General features: G+C 45.0%; 1 protein-coding gene across 2 annotated transcripts in view; it reads left to right on the top strand.

Annotated features, from left to right (window-relative positions):
* LOC8036804 (ubiquitin carboxyl-terminal hydrolase 48) overlaps positions 1–16923 on the top strand; it is a 175417-nt gene that overhangs the window by 78981 nt on the left and 79513 nt on the right. For both annotated transcript variants that reach the window (XM_040216159.3, XM_040216160.3), the window contains exons 18-21: positions 1491–1624; positions 4164–4253; positions 5183–5307; positions 12592–12773. In XM_040216159.3, coding sequence (XP_040072093.1) covers positions 1491–1624; positions 4164–4253; positions 5183–5307; positions 12592–12773 — 531 coding nt within the window. The remainder of the gene's footprint in view (positions 1–1490; positions 1625–4163; positions 4254–5182; positions 5308–12591; positions 12774–16923) is intronic.

Raw genomic sequence — 16923 nt, 5'->3', positions numbered from 1 at the left:
GGTAACAGTAAAATATTATCAGCGCATTTACCGCAGCATGCTTTGATTTCGGTTTTATTCATTCAAAAGCCTAATCCTCTCTTTTGTGCAGCAGGTTATTAGCTTAGAAGTAATCATAAAAGTTCTGCATATTTTGGTCGTGCAAAGCCGCGCCCCAAAGTCGTAATAATTTTTTTTTATTATACGCCTTAGTGATTATAAAAAACTTTTCACGCAATCCCGTGAAAGTCAAATAATTGGGGTTCCAATCTACCCAACGTTACTAAAAGAGACCAAACTAAACATGATAACAGCACCCTCTTTTAGCGACGAGTTAAAAAGATACAGTTGGTTTATATAGCTACTGCAAAATGGCACTGCAAGATGGCACAACCACCCTTGCGCGACTCGACCTTAACCAATACGTTCAGCCATACAGTTCCCGGAGTGGCCGCTGTAAGGGAAATGGCAGCGTTGAGATCGCCTTTAGTTTGGTACTCAAGTACGGATCTGAGCCACTTTTTGAAAGCAGGCTCTATGGCAGTTTCCCAACTGAGTTCTGGTATCGCTGGCTGTACCTGTTGTGAAGTCCAGTTTATCTGAAGCCATTTTTCATACTGTAAACCAGGTACTACTTCATTTTTCTGAGGAGCCAATTTTCACAAATTTCGTAACATGAAAAGTATTGTGAAAAATTGACCGATATATCGCCCTGTGGTAATATCACAAGGCAGTTTTATCGTCTTACATGGTCTCTAGCATCTAAAGAAGGAATAATGAAGAATATGCAGAGTGATTCGTACTGATTGAATAGAATACTGGTGAAGCTGCTGAATGACAAAGTTTTAGCGGCGCCAGCCATAAGGTGCGACTTGCAATTGAGCCCCTTCATTTTTCTTACTGCAGTACTTATTTGTTATATGTACCTTACTGCATCCACAGAGTAAGAAGCAGCAGACGTCAGAATGATCCAGATGAAAGTATAGTTTAGAACCATTCAGCTCGGCTTGCTGCCTTATCCCATGGGGCTTTTTTTATCGGTTGAGGGAGGCCAAAAACAGAGTGTGATGTTGCACTATATTTTGGCTTGTGTGTAAGCACTTGCATGTACGCTGCATGACAGAGTTGGCACAAACATGATATCGATGCTTTCCTAAATTTTACTTGCATAGAGTATTGATGGGCTCTCAAGTTTATTGCTTAGGTTAGTGCCCATTTGAGCGTTTCCTCTATAGTACTAGTATAGTAGTTTTGAGCCTTTTAACCCTGGGAGAAACGAAAAAAAAAAGAAAAAGGCGATTGTTTGTTCGTGCCAACTGTGTCCCTCACTTTACCTCAAGTGGTTCCCAACAGCTAGGCTTTGAACGTCAGCTTAAGTTGTTCCCAGGCTGCTCCAAAATGCAGATTTTTCCCAAAATTGTTCAAGAACCATGGTTACCTACTTCACGCAGGGTTTCATCCTCAGTTGGGCCACGACGGCAACTGGATTTTCTGTTTTGCTTTGCGTGCAGTGACGAGCCAAAGGTGTGGGTAGGCAAGAGGTCGCTGCAGAAATGGAAGCATCTCGCGCTACGGCCCTTCGGAGAGCAGCCTAGTTCATCACCCTCTGGCGACTGCAACGGCGTGGGCCAGAGCACGTCTGCTGGTAAGCCAAATTTTTGGAACTGTGTCGGCACAAAAATGTTTTCAACATACAAGGGTTGCTACAGGAGTTTTGAGATATGTCAAGCAAGAAAATTCGAGCGACCACAGACGGTGAGGTGCAATTGATGGCGGTAGTTGTTGCGTCATTGAAAGATGTGCTTTAGGAGATTTGCTCTTAGTAGACGGGCTAGGCACTTTTCCCTTTTGCAAGGTAGAATGGCGTGCCACACAGAATTTTAAACAACACACGTCTTGGCTTGGGAGCTCTTGGACAAATGCACGCTTGTATTGCGTGGGCATCGGGACTCCCAGAAACCACAACCGGTCGCGTACGTCGCGCGAGCACTCTGAGTGGCTGCAATGAAGGGAACCATGTTGTGCAGGTCGTCGTCTGCTTCCCGCCAACGACACATTCTCTTTGCCTTTTTCTAGGGACGCATAGAACGTTCAAGAACCCTGCCGTGTCAAGGGGGAGAGTGTTTTTGCCAGAGATCACGTGTTTGTGCGACAGGTGACGATGAGGGAGAGAGCGATAATGTGGCGGAACGCCATCACTCGTGTTTAGACAGCATAAGGTCAGTCTGCTTCGAGGTGCGGCGACACTGGTTTATGCCGTGGACGATAAATTTAGCCAGTGCAGTACGACTACTAGCCTGGGGTCTTTAATATACATCCCTCAGTAGTGATACACAATTGCACGCTAGTACGATGTTCATCCAGATTGAAATGGGCAGGGGTGAGGATTGAGCACAAGATCCCTGGGTTCTGCAGTTCGAGCTGCGATGCATTAACACTAGGGGTGTGCGAATACCGAATAGTAGTAGTTTTCGAATCGAATACTGAATCGAATCAAGAAAAAAAAAGCCGAATATCGAATCGAATATCGAATAGTGATTTTATTTGTAGGAATTTTTCTAAGTGTGCTGCGAATGAGATTATTATATGTGCAGAGTATGTGCCTGGAGCAGAATATGCATCTTATATGGAACAAAAGCTAAAATGTAAAAACATTCTGGAGAAAAAAAAAAAAAAAAGCAGTTGTTGTTGGATGTTCGGCACTAAAGATCCAATTTTATGGCACAAATATAATTTATCTACCCTAAACGTCACAAAAAAAAACGTTTTGTATATCTCAGAAAAGGGGCATTTTGCGATATTTCGTTTCCATTTTAAGGAAGAAAAAGGGCACCTGGGATTTTATTTCACATAAATAAACAGATAGGTGTTAAATCTGAGTAAACAGGCTTAAACAATATAATCTGAAGTAAGAAAAAAAAAACGTGGTTAGGTGGCGCAAGACACCGTCCAACTGCCGCTATGCATTCATTTTTCCGTCTATCTATCCTGTTTTAGAGAGGCTTGATTTAAAAGAGGGAGCAAGCGGAACTGAAACCACGGAGACGGCTTCAGCGCAGATTGGTCGCATGCGCATGTATTGTGTTGTCACGTGGAAAAAGGCGAGCAAACAGAAGGGCGACGACGCCTGCCGTCCCTGCCCTGTCTGCCCGATCCCGATCGACGCTTTCGTCTTTTCTTCACCTTCTCGCAGTTCGTTATTCAAATGCGGCTATCGAACGGTTGGAAACCCTCTCAAATCTAGGCGCACTATTTTTCCGTTCCATTTCGTTCCAAATCAGAATTTGCGGCTTGCGGTTCCAAAAGAACGGCGACGATAACTCAGCTGGTTTCATCGGCGTGGTTAACGTGTTTATCTTTCTGTGATCGTGCAGTCGCCGATTTCTGTGAGTGCGGCAAGTGTGTTTTACAATGGTGTTTCAATTTGAAACGAGGGGCTTTACTCGTGAAAAGAATTAGGCATTGCGCGGAATTCCGGCCTCCCAACAATTCCTATCTGGAAGCGGCACAAACGGGATGTTTCGGTTGTGATTCAGGGGTAGATTGTGTCACGATCGTGAGTAAATCTGCGTGCTATAAAGTTTGTGGCGTTCGTTAGTTTTTTTTTTATTTGTGCGTTAGATTTTTGTGGAATGATAGGACCAAGAGCTGTTTTTCGCATGGTCTGTCTAACATCATGGCGCTTACATCGAGAGAAAAAACGGCTTTTTTGTCAGCTCCCCGCCGACCGCGCGTCTTTGGCTGAATATATTGAATATTCGAGTGACCGAATACTAGGAATTTGATTTGCGAATCGAATTATTCAGGAACTTTCTATTCGATTTGAATTCATATATTCGAGTATTTGCACACCCCTAGTTAACACGCTAGGCCGCCGATCTCCCCCACGTCTGGCATCTGAAAAGGTAGCGGCTGGGACGACACTTTGCCAAAAGCATGCGATCTCAAGGTGGCAATGTTGGGTGTTCTGCATTCTTCATGAAGCATTTGAATTGGTACCATACATAGAGTTCAAGTTTCACAACACTAATAGTACATGTCAACGCCCAAAGTTGCACATGTTTGTCACAGCGATCGCAGACTCATGTTGCACCGTGTAGACAGATGTACCATCTACACCGGCCGGTGTGACACCACACGGGCATAACCACAGTTATTTTTGGCCACAACCTGACTCTTTGCAGAGCACCAGGCTACAGAATCGGACGGTGGTTCCTCTGACCAGGAAGAGAACTCCACTCTGTTCTTCAACGAGGACATCAAGTGCCAGCACGGTAGGCGTCTACAACGCAGTCCACCAATAACGATACCACGTAGAACGATGTACTGCTTATAACAAGTTTCTAAAGGACCGTTAGTTTTTGCTTTGGGTATCCAGTCCTGATACAACGATGATCAATTATGACAATTGCATTTTAGGATTTTCTCACTATCGTTATAAGTGGACTGACTGTATGTACCTTATTTTCCCGTTTATCCATTGCACCGTTGTAAGAGTCAGACGCCCCTACAAACACCCATTTTCACAAAAATGTTGGTAGACAAGTCGCACTTCTATATTTGTACGGTCAGTGGGGCGAAACGGCGTTGATAAGCTCGCATACGTGTGTCAGTGATCACGACACGGGCAGAAGCGGGAGCCAGTTTTAATAATCTCGCCAATGAATCAAACAAGAAATAGAGCCCACCTGGTCAGTTTGTGCTGCTGAGGCACCTACTTAGAGAAAAAAGAAAATGCATATAAGACGCTTTGATAAAAATTTTGAGGAAAAACGCAAGTTATTCATTGGAGAATATGGTACATCCTTCAAGTGATCTCGGGTTCAGTTACTGAGCTAAATATCAGGCTTTCAGGGGAGGCCTTGGGAGCAGATAAGACTCGTGTGTCTTGAGCAAGGCAGCCCAGCTCTAGTTTTTGTAACCTATGCCGAGCAAAAGTTTGCTTGGTTTTTGCACAGGGGTTGCGATAATGACAGAATGCCGAGCTCTTATTGGCCGATTGAAAAAATATAGTGGGTAAACCTCGAGGCATCTAGCATCGAGGTCTACCCACTACCCTTCCAATCAAAGCCAACCAGAGCTTTGCGTCGTTCTGACGTCACCGCAACCCCTGCGCAAGAAGCAGGCGACTTGCTCTCCGCATTGTAGGGCATTCTGTTTGCAGCGAGTTCATCTGCGCTATATCTGCTGCCCCACGTCGCAGGTGGCCTGCTGCCCAACGACGCCGCCCGTCGCTTAATTGGTCTCAACGTCTGGGAGGTGCTGAAGACTCATTTTCCCACTGCGGCCGAGTTCCCGGAATCCTCGCAAGTGTGCGAGCTCTGTCGGGTGAGCCACAGGTGGTCCTTAACCGCTTCTTGTATGTTTTGTCTTGCGTGAAACTTGTTAAGGAATTTTTTATGACTCGGGGCGTGTTTTTAGTACCGCAGTCTCGGCTCACAGCATCGTGAAATATACCAAAAATATGATAATACACTCAGTTGTCTCTACAAGACTGTGTCCCGTGGCAGGATTCCAACAACTGATCTCTCGCTTAGTGATTCAATACCCTACCCCTTGTGCTAACAGTGTGGCTTTGGTAAGCACGTGTCTAGCTTAATTTCCAGAGACCCTTCACCTTCATCCTGAGCATGTATATTTATTTATTTATTTATTGTTCTCGGGGCCCGAAGGCATTACAGAGGGGAAGAGCAACAGTATAGTGATACAGTTAAAAAAGAGGAACCTATTAGGTTAAAAGGAAAATACAGTATAGGCATACTCATCAAGAACATGGTTAGTTAATGCAGATTTGAAATACTCCAAGTCTGTGACAACAATAATTGAACCGGGAAGGTGGTTCCATTTTTGGGATGTACGAGGAAGAAAGGATGACTGAAATGTGGTTGTGTTAGCGCTTGAGATGCCAACCTTGTGTTGATGATCAAGACGAGGGGAAACGTAAAATGGGCATACAATTAATTTGTCTTGTAGTGTAGAATTATGAAGACAAAATATGTGAAATAAGTAGGGGTGTGCAAATACTCGAATATACGAATTCGAATTGAATCACAAGTTCCCGAATGATTTGATTCGCGAATCGAATTCCTAGTATTCGGTCACTCGAATATTCTATATATTTGGCCAAAGACACGCAGTTGGCGCGGAGCTGACAAAAAAGCCATTTTTTCAGCGCCGTGATGTTCCACAGACCATGCGAGAAACACCTCTTGGTCCTACCATTCCACAAAAATCTAACCCACAGGTTAGAAAAAAGAGAAGGAATGCCACAAACTTTATAGCATGCAGATTTCCTCACGATTGTGACGCAATCTAACCTCGAATCACAACCAAAACATCCCCTTTGCGCCCCTTCCAGAGAGGAATTGGCAGGCCGGAGTTCCGCTCCATGCCTAATTCTTTTCACGAGTAAAGCCCCTCGTTTCAAAATGAAGCGCCGATGTAGAACACGCTTGCCACTCTCACAGAAATCGATGATTGCAAGATCACAAAACGAAAACAACGTTAACCACGCCGATAAAACCAGCTGAGTTGTCATCACCGTTCTTTCGGAACCGCAAGCTGCAAATTCTGATTCGGAACGGAACGGAACGGAAAAATAGTGTGCCTAGGTTTGAGAGGGTTTCCAACCGTACGATAGCCGCGTTTGAATTACGAGCTGCGAGAAGATGACGAAGACGAAAGCGTCGTTTGGGCAGGCATTGTCGCTCTTCCATTTGCTCCACGCGACTACACAACACATGCGCACTTACAACCAATCTGTGCAGGAGCCGTCTCCGTGGTTTCAGTTTCGCTTGCTCCCTCTTTGAAAGGGACAATGAAGGCAATTTTGGATATTTTTTTGGCAATTGAACTTGGTTCCAGGCACATCTCAGGTTCAGGCCATGTTTCCCAAATTTCAGCCGAAACCAGCGCTTGTGTGCCGCGCAAATCAATTGAACAGTTGTGGTAATAATCGTACCAGGATCGACTGGGGCGACGCCCCGAGAGTTGCGGGAGAAGCCAGAAGAAGCGGAGTTCATGTGACCGTTGTGGGGCCAAGAGGCGCGACGCTACAAGAGACGCGTCAGCAATTGGTTGAAACGAGAGACGTGCCCTCGGTCACCTTTTGGTTCGCAATTTTTAGGAATACTGTTCTAATTTCCGCTTGAATAACCATGAAAACTATAGATCGGACCGGAAATGCTTACTAAATTGTAAATAAAACAGCATAATTGTTTTTCTCTTTGCCACGCTGGATGCGAAACGGGCAACAAGCAGCTATGGGCAAACAAAATAGAATAAAAAAAGAACACGCAGGAGACGTTTGGTTTTGGTTTCAGATGTCGGTGTCGTGTTCACTTTGGGAACACGGTACTCGAAGGATTCTGCAAAATGGTAGTCATGCCAAATTTGTGCTCTGTAGATGGCTGTTCTAACGGTCGATTGAAGACCAGTATTCGTTCGGGCGACGCTAGCTTTCACGTGTGGGTTGCTGTTTCTGTTTTTCGACGACGAAAAGAGAGGACGTCCTACTTTGGTGAAAACCAGAAATGGTGCTGTTTATTTTCTCCTTCTTGAGGAGTGAGCCCCACGGAGGAACCGGTTCCCGGAACGGCCGGGTCGCTGCCGCTTTCCCCTCGGCATCACCCCGCGTGCCTGTCCTTCGGCAACGCGCCGCTCTCATCTCGCCCACGCGAATGCTTCCCTGCTCGGAACCTGCGGGCCGCTCAATGCCGGCTGGGTGGTCTTTGTTGGGTGATGGCAAAGGCCGCCACACACATACTACTCTCGTTCCATTGGTGTTAGGTCCGTGAACAGAAGCTCGTACCCGCTCGCCAGAGTGGCATTGTCGTCCATGTTGACAGATTAGATGAAACGACCGTGCCACCGCGCTGCATTAACCCACCGCGGTAACCAGAGTATCGATCTCCTAAATACTACCGATACCGACTATTCACACTTGACGTCACTCCCTACGTCACCTCCATTTTTGGAGGCCCATAAATGAGAATAGAGATAGTTCAGTTTTGGTTTCTTCAGTTCCTTTGTAGGCACAGAAATATGCGTCACAAATGTATAAAAAAAATTAGGCAGCATGCTAAGTTCCCACGAAGCCTAAAAACACCATTTAATAAAATTAAATAAAATCGTCTTTATTGTCCCTTTAAGCTCTCTAAAACAGGATAGATTGACAGAAAAATGGCTGCATAGCGGCAGTTGGACGGTAATTTGCGCCACCTAACCACATGTTATTTTGTTTTTGTTTTTTTACTTTAGGTTATATTGTTTAAGCCTGTTTACTCAGATTTAACAGCTATCTGTTCATTTATATAAAATAAAATTTTGGGCGCCCTTTTTGTCCCTTGAAATTGAGACCAAATATCGCAAAATGCCCCTTTTCTGAGATATATAAATATAAAAAAAAAAGGACATGTTGCAATGTTAGGTCATGCTTTTAACTAGAAAACAAAAAGGCACGCGTGGCTGTAACTTTAAGTTTTTTGTGCCGCTTAGGATTAGGTGTGTCGCGAACTTTTGTTGAACCGAATTTTTAGGTCGAACTTTCGGGGTTCGACTCGTTCGAAACGGTTCGACGAACCCTCAAACTTTTAACCAGATTTGACCGGTTCGACTTTGTGGACAGTGTGGCTAGACCGTAATAAAAGCATATCTAGGTTTGGAGAATTTTTTTTTAGGGGCGAAGCTCTTTAGGGTCTAGCCTTGTCCGGCATCTGTGCTGACATCGATTGCCATCCCATCTGTCTTCTTAAAAAAAGAAAAAAATTTTTGCACAGTCGACAGGATTCGAATCTGTGCAGGGAGACCCCAATGGATTTCTAGTTCATCGCCTTAACCACTTGGCCACGACTGCGGGACGAGTATGGGGCTCTGAGATGTGGTAGTAAATCAAGAGCTGGGGATGTCATGGATGAAACGTTGCATGTAGCCGCTCAACGTCTATACAGGTGAGGGCACTGTGGTCAAATGCGTATATAATCCCGTTAAACTTTGCATGCATTGGCTTAACGTTTATAGACGAGAGGGCGCTGCGGTCAAATGCTCAAATGCATATATAACCACGTTCCATACCACACATTCTCTTCCTGACATTTCTAACAAAAAAAAATCGGCACCAGAGCTTCGCCTTAATTAACATCATTCACCACGTGGAGATGCGGTCATTTTTTTTTATACAAACGGTCATTTTAATTTTATGAACAGTTGCAATTAACAGAAACTAATTCTAATCACTGAAGAAGTTAATAACTTAATTTTTTTGTACTGTATTAACTGAAAAAACTATTCAGTGCTGCCCTTAATTTATCCCTTAGCCATTACCATCCAATCCGAAGCCAAGTGGCCTGCCTGTCGCGCATGCGCATAGCAGTCGAACCTGAGTCGAACCTCTTTTGAACTTTTCAAAAGAAGTTAAAAAAACTCGAAGCTGGTCGAACTCGAACCTCGACCGGTTCGCGACACCCCTACTGAGGATAGATAGATAATGTTTGCGCCATAAAATTGGATCTTTAGTGCCCAACGTCCATCAGCAGCTGCTTTTTTTTTTTTCTGCTCCATAACTTTTATACATTTGAGCTTTTATTTCGTACGAGATGCTTATTCTTCACCAGGCGCATACTCTGCACATATAATAATCTTATTCACAGCACACTTTGAAAAATTCCTACAAATTAAATCAATATTCAATATTCGATTTGATATTCGGCTTTTTTTTTTCTTAATTTGATTCGGTATTCGGTTCGATAACCACTATTCGGTATTCGCACACCCCTAATAAATATACTACTACATTGGTATTTTTTATAAACTTGGAATTTATACAATCCACTCCTGCAGAAGATTGCAACTTTAACCCCTTTATGACATGTTCAACCCCAGTACAATCAAGCAGAATGGAGACCATGGGTTAAAACTCAGAACTACGCAGTACTGGGCATTCTTAACTATCATCACGTGAGAATGGTTCATCAAAAACTGTATTCAAAATATTAGCACTCACTGCCAGCAGCATACTAGTGCCGCTCGCAGTTTTTAGCACGACTGAAGAATTAGATTTTTTAGACATAATATTCCGAAAATGTTTGGGATTGTTAGTTAATGTTTCCGGTATGTTACGGTTAAGCAATTTTAACTTTGCACTGTCAATTTCGTTTTTGTATGCTTCAGCTGCAGTGCAATATTTTGTCCAATGTTGTTCACATGTTGTGAACTTAGCAGCACAAAATAATCATTTCTTTTTATTTGAGAGACGTTTGAGGGCTCTATTATATCACGGTGAGTGGGTATTCTAAAAAAACTGTCCTTAGGGGGATGTGCAAATTGCTTAGTCATTGGACTTCGTTTTGAAACAACTGCCAATTTTCTTCAACTGATTGGGTGGGAACTTCACCATAAGATCATCCAGGAATGTTGCTATGTATTTCATTGTCGATTTTCTCAAAGTCAGTCACACAAAACAAATCTCAAAGCCACTTGCAGAAAACAAATCTCACATTTGTATTGTGTGAATGGATGGTTTCGGCACTACAGCCTTAAAGGGGTCATGAAACGCTTTTCCAACTTTTTCCTGTTTAGCTTTCCTCCTCAACTCATAAATCGCGCATTCCACCAAACAGTTCAAGAAGACGAAAAGGGGGAGTCCCCTCTTGCTCGCACTCTCATCTGTGTAATCCCGGACACATCCATTCCCCCCCTAGAAGATTAGCCCGTCGCTCAAAATTCAGACAAAAGTTGCTTTCCCCACCCCGTTCATTCCGAAGCTGACAGTGCTGTTGAAGCTACGTGCTCGTTGGGCCAGCCACACTTGCCACGTGAGCGTGGCAAATGTGGCTGCAGAGAATGAATTCAGGTGATGAAAGGGAGGCGGCTGATTGGTCCTGCAAGCGCGTAGCTTCCACCACAATATCAGCTTAGGGGTGAAGGGAATAAGTGAGATCCGGTTGCGTGTGAAGTCAGTTTGGACCCAATGACGCGCTTCTGGGACCGCGGATGTATCACAGTGAAAAGGCAGAGAGGTTGCGAAGGGGAGAAGGTATGAAATAGTCCGCTCTGTTTTCAAATTTTCGCACTGAAAGTCAGGCTTTTGACTTTCTACCTTTTTTCTTTTGGTCCACTGAACGATGTGCTATTAGTAAAATCCCAATCTAAAATGATTTATCCCAACCCAAAAATCATTTCATGGGCCCTTTAACATTAAAATGCAATAAACAATGATCACTAAGTCCTGGTAGATGTAAAATAGGTGAATCAAGATCTTGATGGTTTGACATAACAAGATCCAAAACATTTGCTGATGACAGGGTCATGACATTTGGATGAAGACAGGGTCATACACGGGTTATTCCTTGTTTGCACAATAGAAGGATAATTAAAGTCACCTAAACGAACCATCTGGGAACTAGGAAATTGTCTAATTACGGTACTTAGGTAATGAGTCCTGCAGATCTTTAATGAATATAGAGCAATGTAGAGTAGAGCTATAGATCACTTGAGATTGATCTATAGCGAGCTCCCAAAATTCGCTAGTTGCAAAAATTATAGTACTCCATAACACCGAACGAAGCTAAAGATAGGTGCGTGAGCCTTGGGATTTGGTCGTAGCTGCCTTGCATTCACGTTTGTGCAGCGCAAGTGCTGTTCAAAACAAACAACAACCTGATACTTGTGGCTTCCACCTTTGCTTGCAGCTACTATGAAACTGTATTCACCAATCAAATCTCCTACGTCAAGCTGCGGCGATGGCGTTTCGGGTGCATTTCCGGTCCACGATGTGGGCAAGAAACACCATGCCGGCTGGGCATTCATACATTGTTTTGGTGAAAACCAGCCTTTTTCTCAGGATTCTGCAAGTTGTGTAGACTGAAGGCACAGCAAAAGGACGGCTTGGGAAAGTGTCAAAATTAGTTTTTACGTGTTTTTTTGCCTGTTCGATCTGTCCAAGAAGTTGAATGGATGCCATGAAAAGGAGAAAATTAGACGCCGTCTAACCACGGTTGCATGTGCAGGAAACACTTTGGGGTGAATTCACGGAGGGAGGCTTGTTGTCGTAATATTTACTTGTATTGTTCCAACACGAACATGGGAGAGCTGTCAAGTGGGCCGGGATGCCCGAATCGTGTTCAGCTTGTCATCACGTTAAAATGACTGTCGCACACCTAAACGACTGTCGTCACGTTCAAATGACAACGTTCCTTAGACCATGTCAATTTTATATGTTTCAACGGCACGGTAACGGAGATGCAAAGTAATGTAAGGTAGATTTGTAGACTTAAAGTGTGTTTGGGTAAGTTGGTTTGTTGTAAACAGTGGATACAAGGTGATTTGACCATTGTAACTGGTTGCAATGCCAGTCTTCGAATACTGTGCCACCATCTGGAGCCCCCACCAGGCCGACCTCCAAAATAGGCTCGAGTCCGTACAAAGCAAAGCATCAAAAGCTGCACATACAGGGTAGGACAAGCAAACTACCCTTTGGGTTGGCACACTTCTTGCCCACACCCCATCGCCCGTGCGCGGCGCTACTAGGGGCGTGCCGGTTTGTTTGCAAACGTGAGTTGGTGTATAGCTTCCCTAGTTCCTTGGACCCCCGTGATGTTGGGCAATGTGATCCAGGCCCACTTGGAGCGTGACCTTGAAGCTCAAGGCCAGCTGAAGCAGCAAGCCGGCGTGGAGAAGCAGCGTCTGTCGGAGCTGCTGCAGGAGCGCAACCGTCCCTCTCCCTCCAACCTGGCGCCGGGCGAGACTATCTACCTCCTCTCCAGGGAGTTTCTCAACCTGTGGAAGAGGTTCATACGGTCAGTTCGGCCTTCAGTCCTCTTCTGTCCGGGCTCTTTGAAAATGATGGCTTTACCCCTCGCAGACCTCTCTTGTTCGTGTTGGTCTCACTGCATGACGTCAGAGTGTCACGTGACGTCATGGCATCATGTAACGTAGCGTCATGGTGTCAAGTGGCGTCATGGTTTCCCCACTAAATTTGGCAGCGAAATATCTGCTATAATTCCAGCAGAAAGTGCTGCTTCATTGCATCTGTCAGAACGTCTAAGCCAGTCGATTTTGATGTCCTGCTTGACTCCGTCTCGAGCGTGTCCATTTGTTTGTCTAAGTATATATGTTACCGCATTTTCTGAGGTTTTGACGGATGTTGCATGCCGTCTGGCTTGCAGGTCCTGAAATGTCTTGAAAAGAAAATGTACATGCCCAAGGCAGAGAGTTGAAAAATACATCTTCTTTAGAAGCATTTAAGCAAAATACTGCATCATTATGTTATTGCAGTCAACTCCAGTCTTGGGTAGTTACGCGTTACTAGTAACGTGTTACTGTAACTTCGTTACTTTTTAGGGGCGAAGCTCCTTAGGGGCTAGCCATGTCCGTATGTTCGTCCGCCGTCGGGTGCACGTGCTCCTGCTCGTGAGCTCACGTGCTCACCAGCACATGAGCACATGCTCCCGTGCTCGTGTGGGGCAAAAAAAAACAACCGCATCTCCACGTGGTGAATGATGTTGATTGGGGCGAAGCTGTGGTGGTGCATGTCTGTGTAGACGGTGAGCCGCAGCATGCCGAGCCTTTCGTTAGTTTTCATTCATGTCAGAAAGAGAATGTGTGCTATGGAACGTGGTTATAAACGCATTTGAGCATTTGACCGCAACGTGACATGGATGAAAACGAACGAAAGGCTCGGCATGCTGTGGCTCACTGTCTACGCAGACAAGCAACACCAGAGCTTCGCCCCAATCAACATCATTCACCACGTGGAGATGCGGTTTTTGTTTTTGGTAACTTGTAATTGTAACGAGTTACTTTTTAAAAATGTAACTTGTAACTGTAGTTCTATTACTTTTTTCTGAGGTAACGATGAAAGTAACGACGTTACTTTGGTCGTTACTTTCCAGTCTTTTTATGAATAACATCTGATTGAACGAGTACAATCTAGCTATTCTTGCACTTCCCAAATTGTCTGTTCTGACATTACGAGTGTCAAGTTGGCCATGCACAAACTTGTCAATACGTTCTTTCTCGCGAGTCACTACGCAAATATAGCCACGTGTTGATGTGATGAAAAAAAATCTAAATAGCTTTACTCACGCGCGTGTGCTTTATGACTGAGCACTTACATCTTAGTATCTTGAAGCACATCTATGCTGCGGTTCTTGTTTTTTCTGTGCAAAGGCTTTTTAATCGGGTGAATCAACCGTGAAACAACAATTCACAGGAAGGGCACTGCGAATTTTTTGTATCTTGATTAGCGCCACTGCTCCGCACTGCGCATGTTTCGTATTTTGATTTACGCCTTTACTCTGTACTTCTGTTTGCGCGGGGTTTGCTAGTTGCTTTGGTTGCGCGGGGTCCGTTCAGCAAGGGCAGGGACGTGCTCGCCATCAAACGGGGGAAACTTTCAGTCACTAATTTTGAGAAGCAACTGCTGCTATGATACAATATGAAGTAAAAAGCATACTCTTTTACTTTTATTCAATAAAACTTGATGAGGGGCGTTTTCGAGTATTTCCTCATTTTTTCGTGTTATATAAAAGTAACTGAAAAGTAACGTCGTTACTTTTTTAAAGTAACTGTAACTGTAACAAGTCACTCTTTTGATGCGGTAACTGTAACGGTAACTTCGCTACATTTTTATGAAAGTAACTGTAACTGTAACGAATTACTTTTTAAAAGTAACTTACCGAAGACTGGTCAACTCCCACTCCCGGTAATGCAAAGTCACTTTATTATGATTTTCGGTGGGTTCACAAGTCTATGGGAAAAAGCCCATGGTAATTCAACGCTTAATCTCTAGGATTGGTCAACTTTAAGGATATTTTTTGCATGATTGAGAAGTGCGGCAACTTTTGAGAGCACGAAAAAGCCTCGTAATTTTGCTGACTAAGCTTAAATCATACCCGTGCAGGCTTCATCGCTTTTATCTACCGCGTACGTGGCGGGGAACAAGAGAGGGAGTGCAGCACCCAGGTGGCTGAACTAATTAAGCGGCCAAGCCACACGAAGCCAAGCCTACATGGCTGCGGGCACGTGCATTATGGCGTCGTCGGCGTCGTTCCCACAGAAGTCACAGAAACCAGCACTAGTACCACGCAGCTCGGAACGCCAACAAAGCTTGGTTGAAGGCACTACCCAGTCCTATGAGATGTTTTGTTCATCAAATGTATTGATGTCAACAAACATGTTATGGTCTGTTGTCCGCTTTTGGACAGTGACATCGTGTAAGTGGTTAGGCCTAGGAACGATCACATCACTTTTTGTTCCGAGTTGCTGAGTGCCGCTGACACGGAAACTGCTCGTGGCACCAAGGACTTCAATTTTGCGTTTTCTTTGCCCTAAAGAAAAGGTATGGAATTTCCGGAGTATAGTTAATGCTGCTGTCTTTGATAGTGGAATAGTGCACGTCTCTGTTAGTGGAGTCAAGCAAAAATAAACTTCTCCCTGTGAGTACTGAATAAAAAACACAGTTTGAGTGTTTTTTTGAAAGCGATAGCTTTACGAGTGACACTTTGCAGGAATTTTGGTGGCGGCGTTTATTGCTGTCTGTCGTCGCGACGGAGACAGAAAAACATGTCTTCTCCTCGCGGCACAGGGAGAAAGAGGTCGGGCGTTCCCATTGGCCGCGTACACCGTGGACGCACCGTGCGATCAGCAAGGATTATGCATCCCCCTTTCCGCTCGTTGCTGATCCTCAACATTACATCCCCCCTTCGCCACTCAACAACACTGGAAAGCTCTTCTTAACGACGCCGCCGCGCCAAGGCCGTACTTTGTTCCAGGAGCGAGCGCAAAGGGAACGACTGGCTTCCACGACCTCCGTGGGCGAAAACAGCCAACAGGTACTGCCTGCATCAGATGTTTCATCGATTTCACGCTTCGCTGATGCTGTGCTCTGCTGCAACAACGTCCCACTCGTCGTAACCGGCGACTTGAACATTGACCTTGGCGGTCGCAAGAACGAACGGTTCCACGGCCTCGTCACAGCAGAGTCAGGCCTCTGCGTGGCATCTAATGTCGGCGCACTGACATCATGCGCTGGCACCACCGTCGACCTCATGCTTACAAAGAGCCATGACACGTGCATCCAGTGTCTCGCCTTGCTCCCTTCACCAAGCGCTCTTGGCATTTCTCAGTGGCATCCACGATGCGAATCACGACAACAACGTGCATTAACCACCTCGCAACTCTGTCCTCGGGCATATGACGACTCCGTTTTGCCTGCATTGCGCGAACGTGCTACGGCTATCGCTTTTACTTCTTCGTGCATTACGAGCAAAAAAGGGTGCTTTTTTTTAATTCCAAGCATTTTGCAGCCCTCGTGAGCTTCTAATTATTAAAGTGATAGCTTTAAGGAGTTCATGTCTCGGAAAAGCCGACGTCGGCGTCGTGATGCCACAACCTCATGATGCACGGAAATTTCAAACAACCCACAATGCCCACGTGAAACGTTGTGTCACGCGTGGAATGAAAGTGATTAAAACATGGCATGCAAAGGTCGCCGCATGTCTCAAATGATTTCACTTTATAAAGTAATTAATTTACCTCAAAGAAAAAATGCAAAGAATTTCAGGCGGAAGCGAGATTTAAACTCACAACCCTTCGGTTGCGAGCCAGACGCGCTACCCACAGGCCACGTAGACACGCTTGTATGGCTTGGAAACTTGCGAGGGTTTATATTGTGGGGGTCTCAAAAAGGTATGAGTTGTCCGAATAACAGGCCGACTGCAAGACCACCACCCCGCAGCGGATCAGAGTCACCGCTACGACTGGTTCGACTGCTTGCTGCACCCGCTAGCCGGATCTCACGAAGGGAGTGGACGGACACACAGAATAGAGGGACACTCAGGGGTTTGTTGGCTCCAGTTAAATACAGACAGAATGAGACTAGTAACAACAAGGGGGAGGGAGTCCTTGCCTTGTCATACTTTCCTAAGAGCCTGGTCCGAGGGGTGG

The sequence above is a fragment of the Ixodes scapularis genome, unplaced genomic scaffold (genome assembly GCF_016920785.2).
Source record: "Ixodes scapularis isolate PalLabHiFi unplaced genomic scaffold, ASM1692078v2 PGA_scaffold1__304_contigs__length_218370807, whole genome shotgun sequence".
NCBI classification, from domain to species: domain Eukaryota; kingdom Metazoa; phylum Arthropoda; class Arachnida; order Ixodida; family Ixodidae; genus Ixodes; species Ixodes scapularis.
The sequence above is the reverse complement of the archived record's forward strand: the minus strand, read 5'-3'. Positions and strand labels throughout refer to the sequence as shown.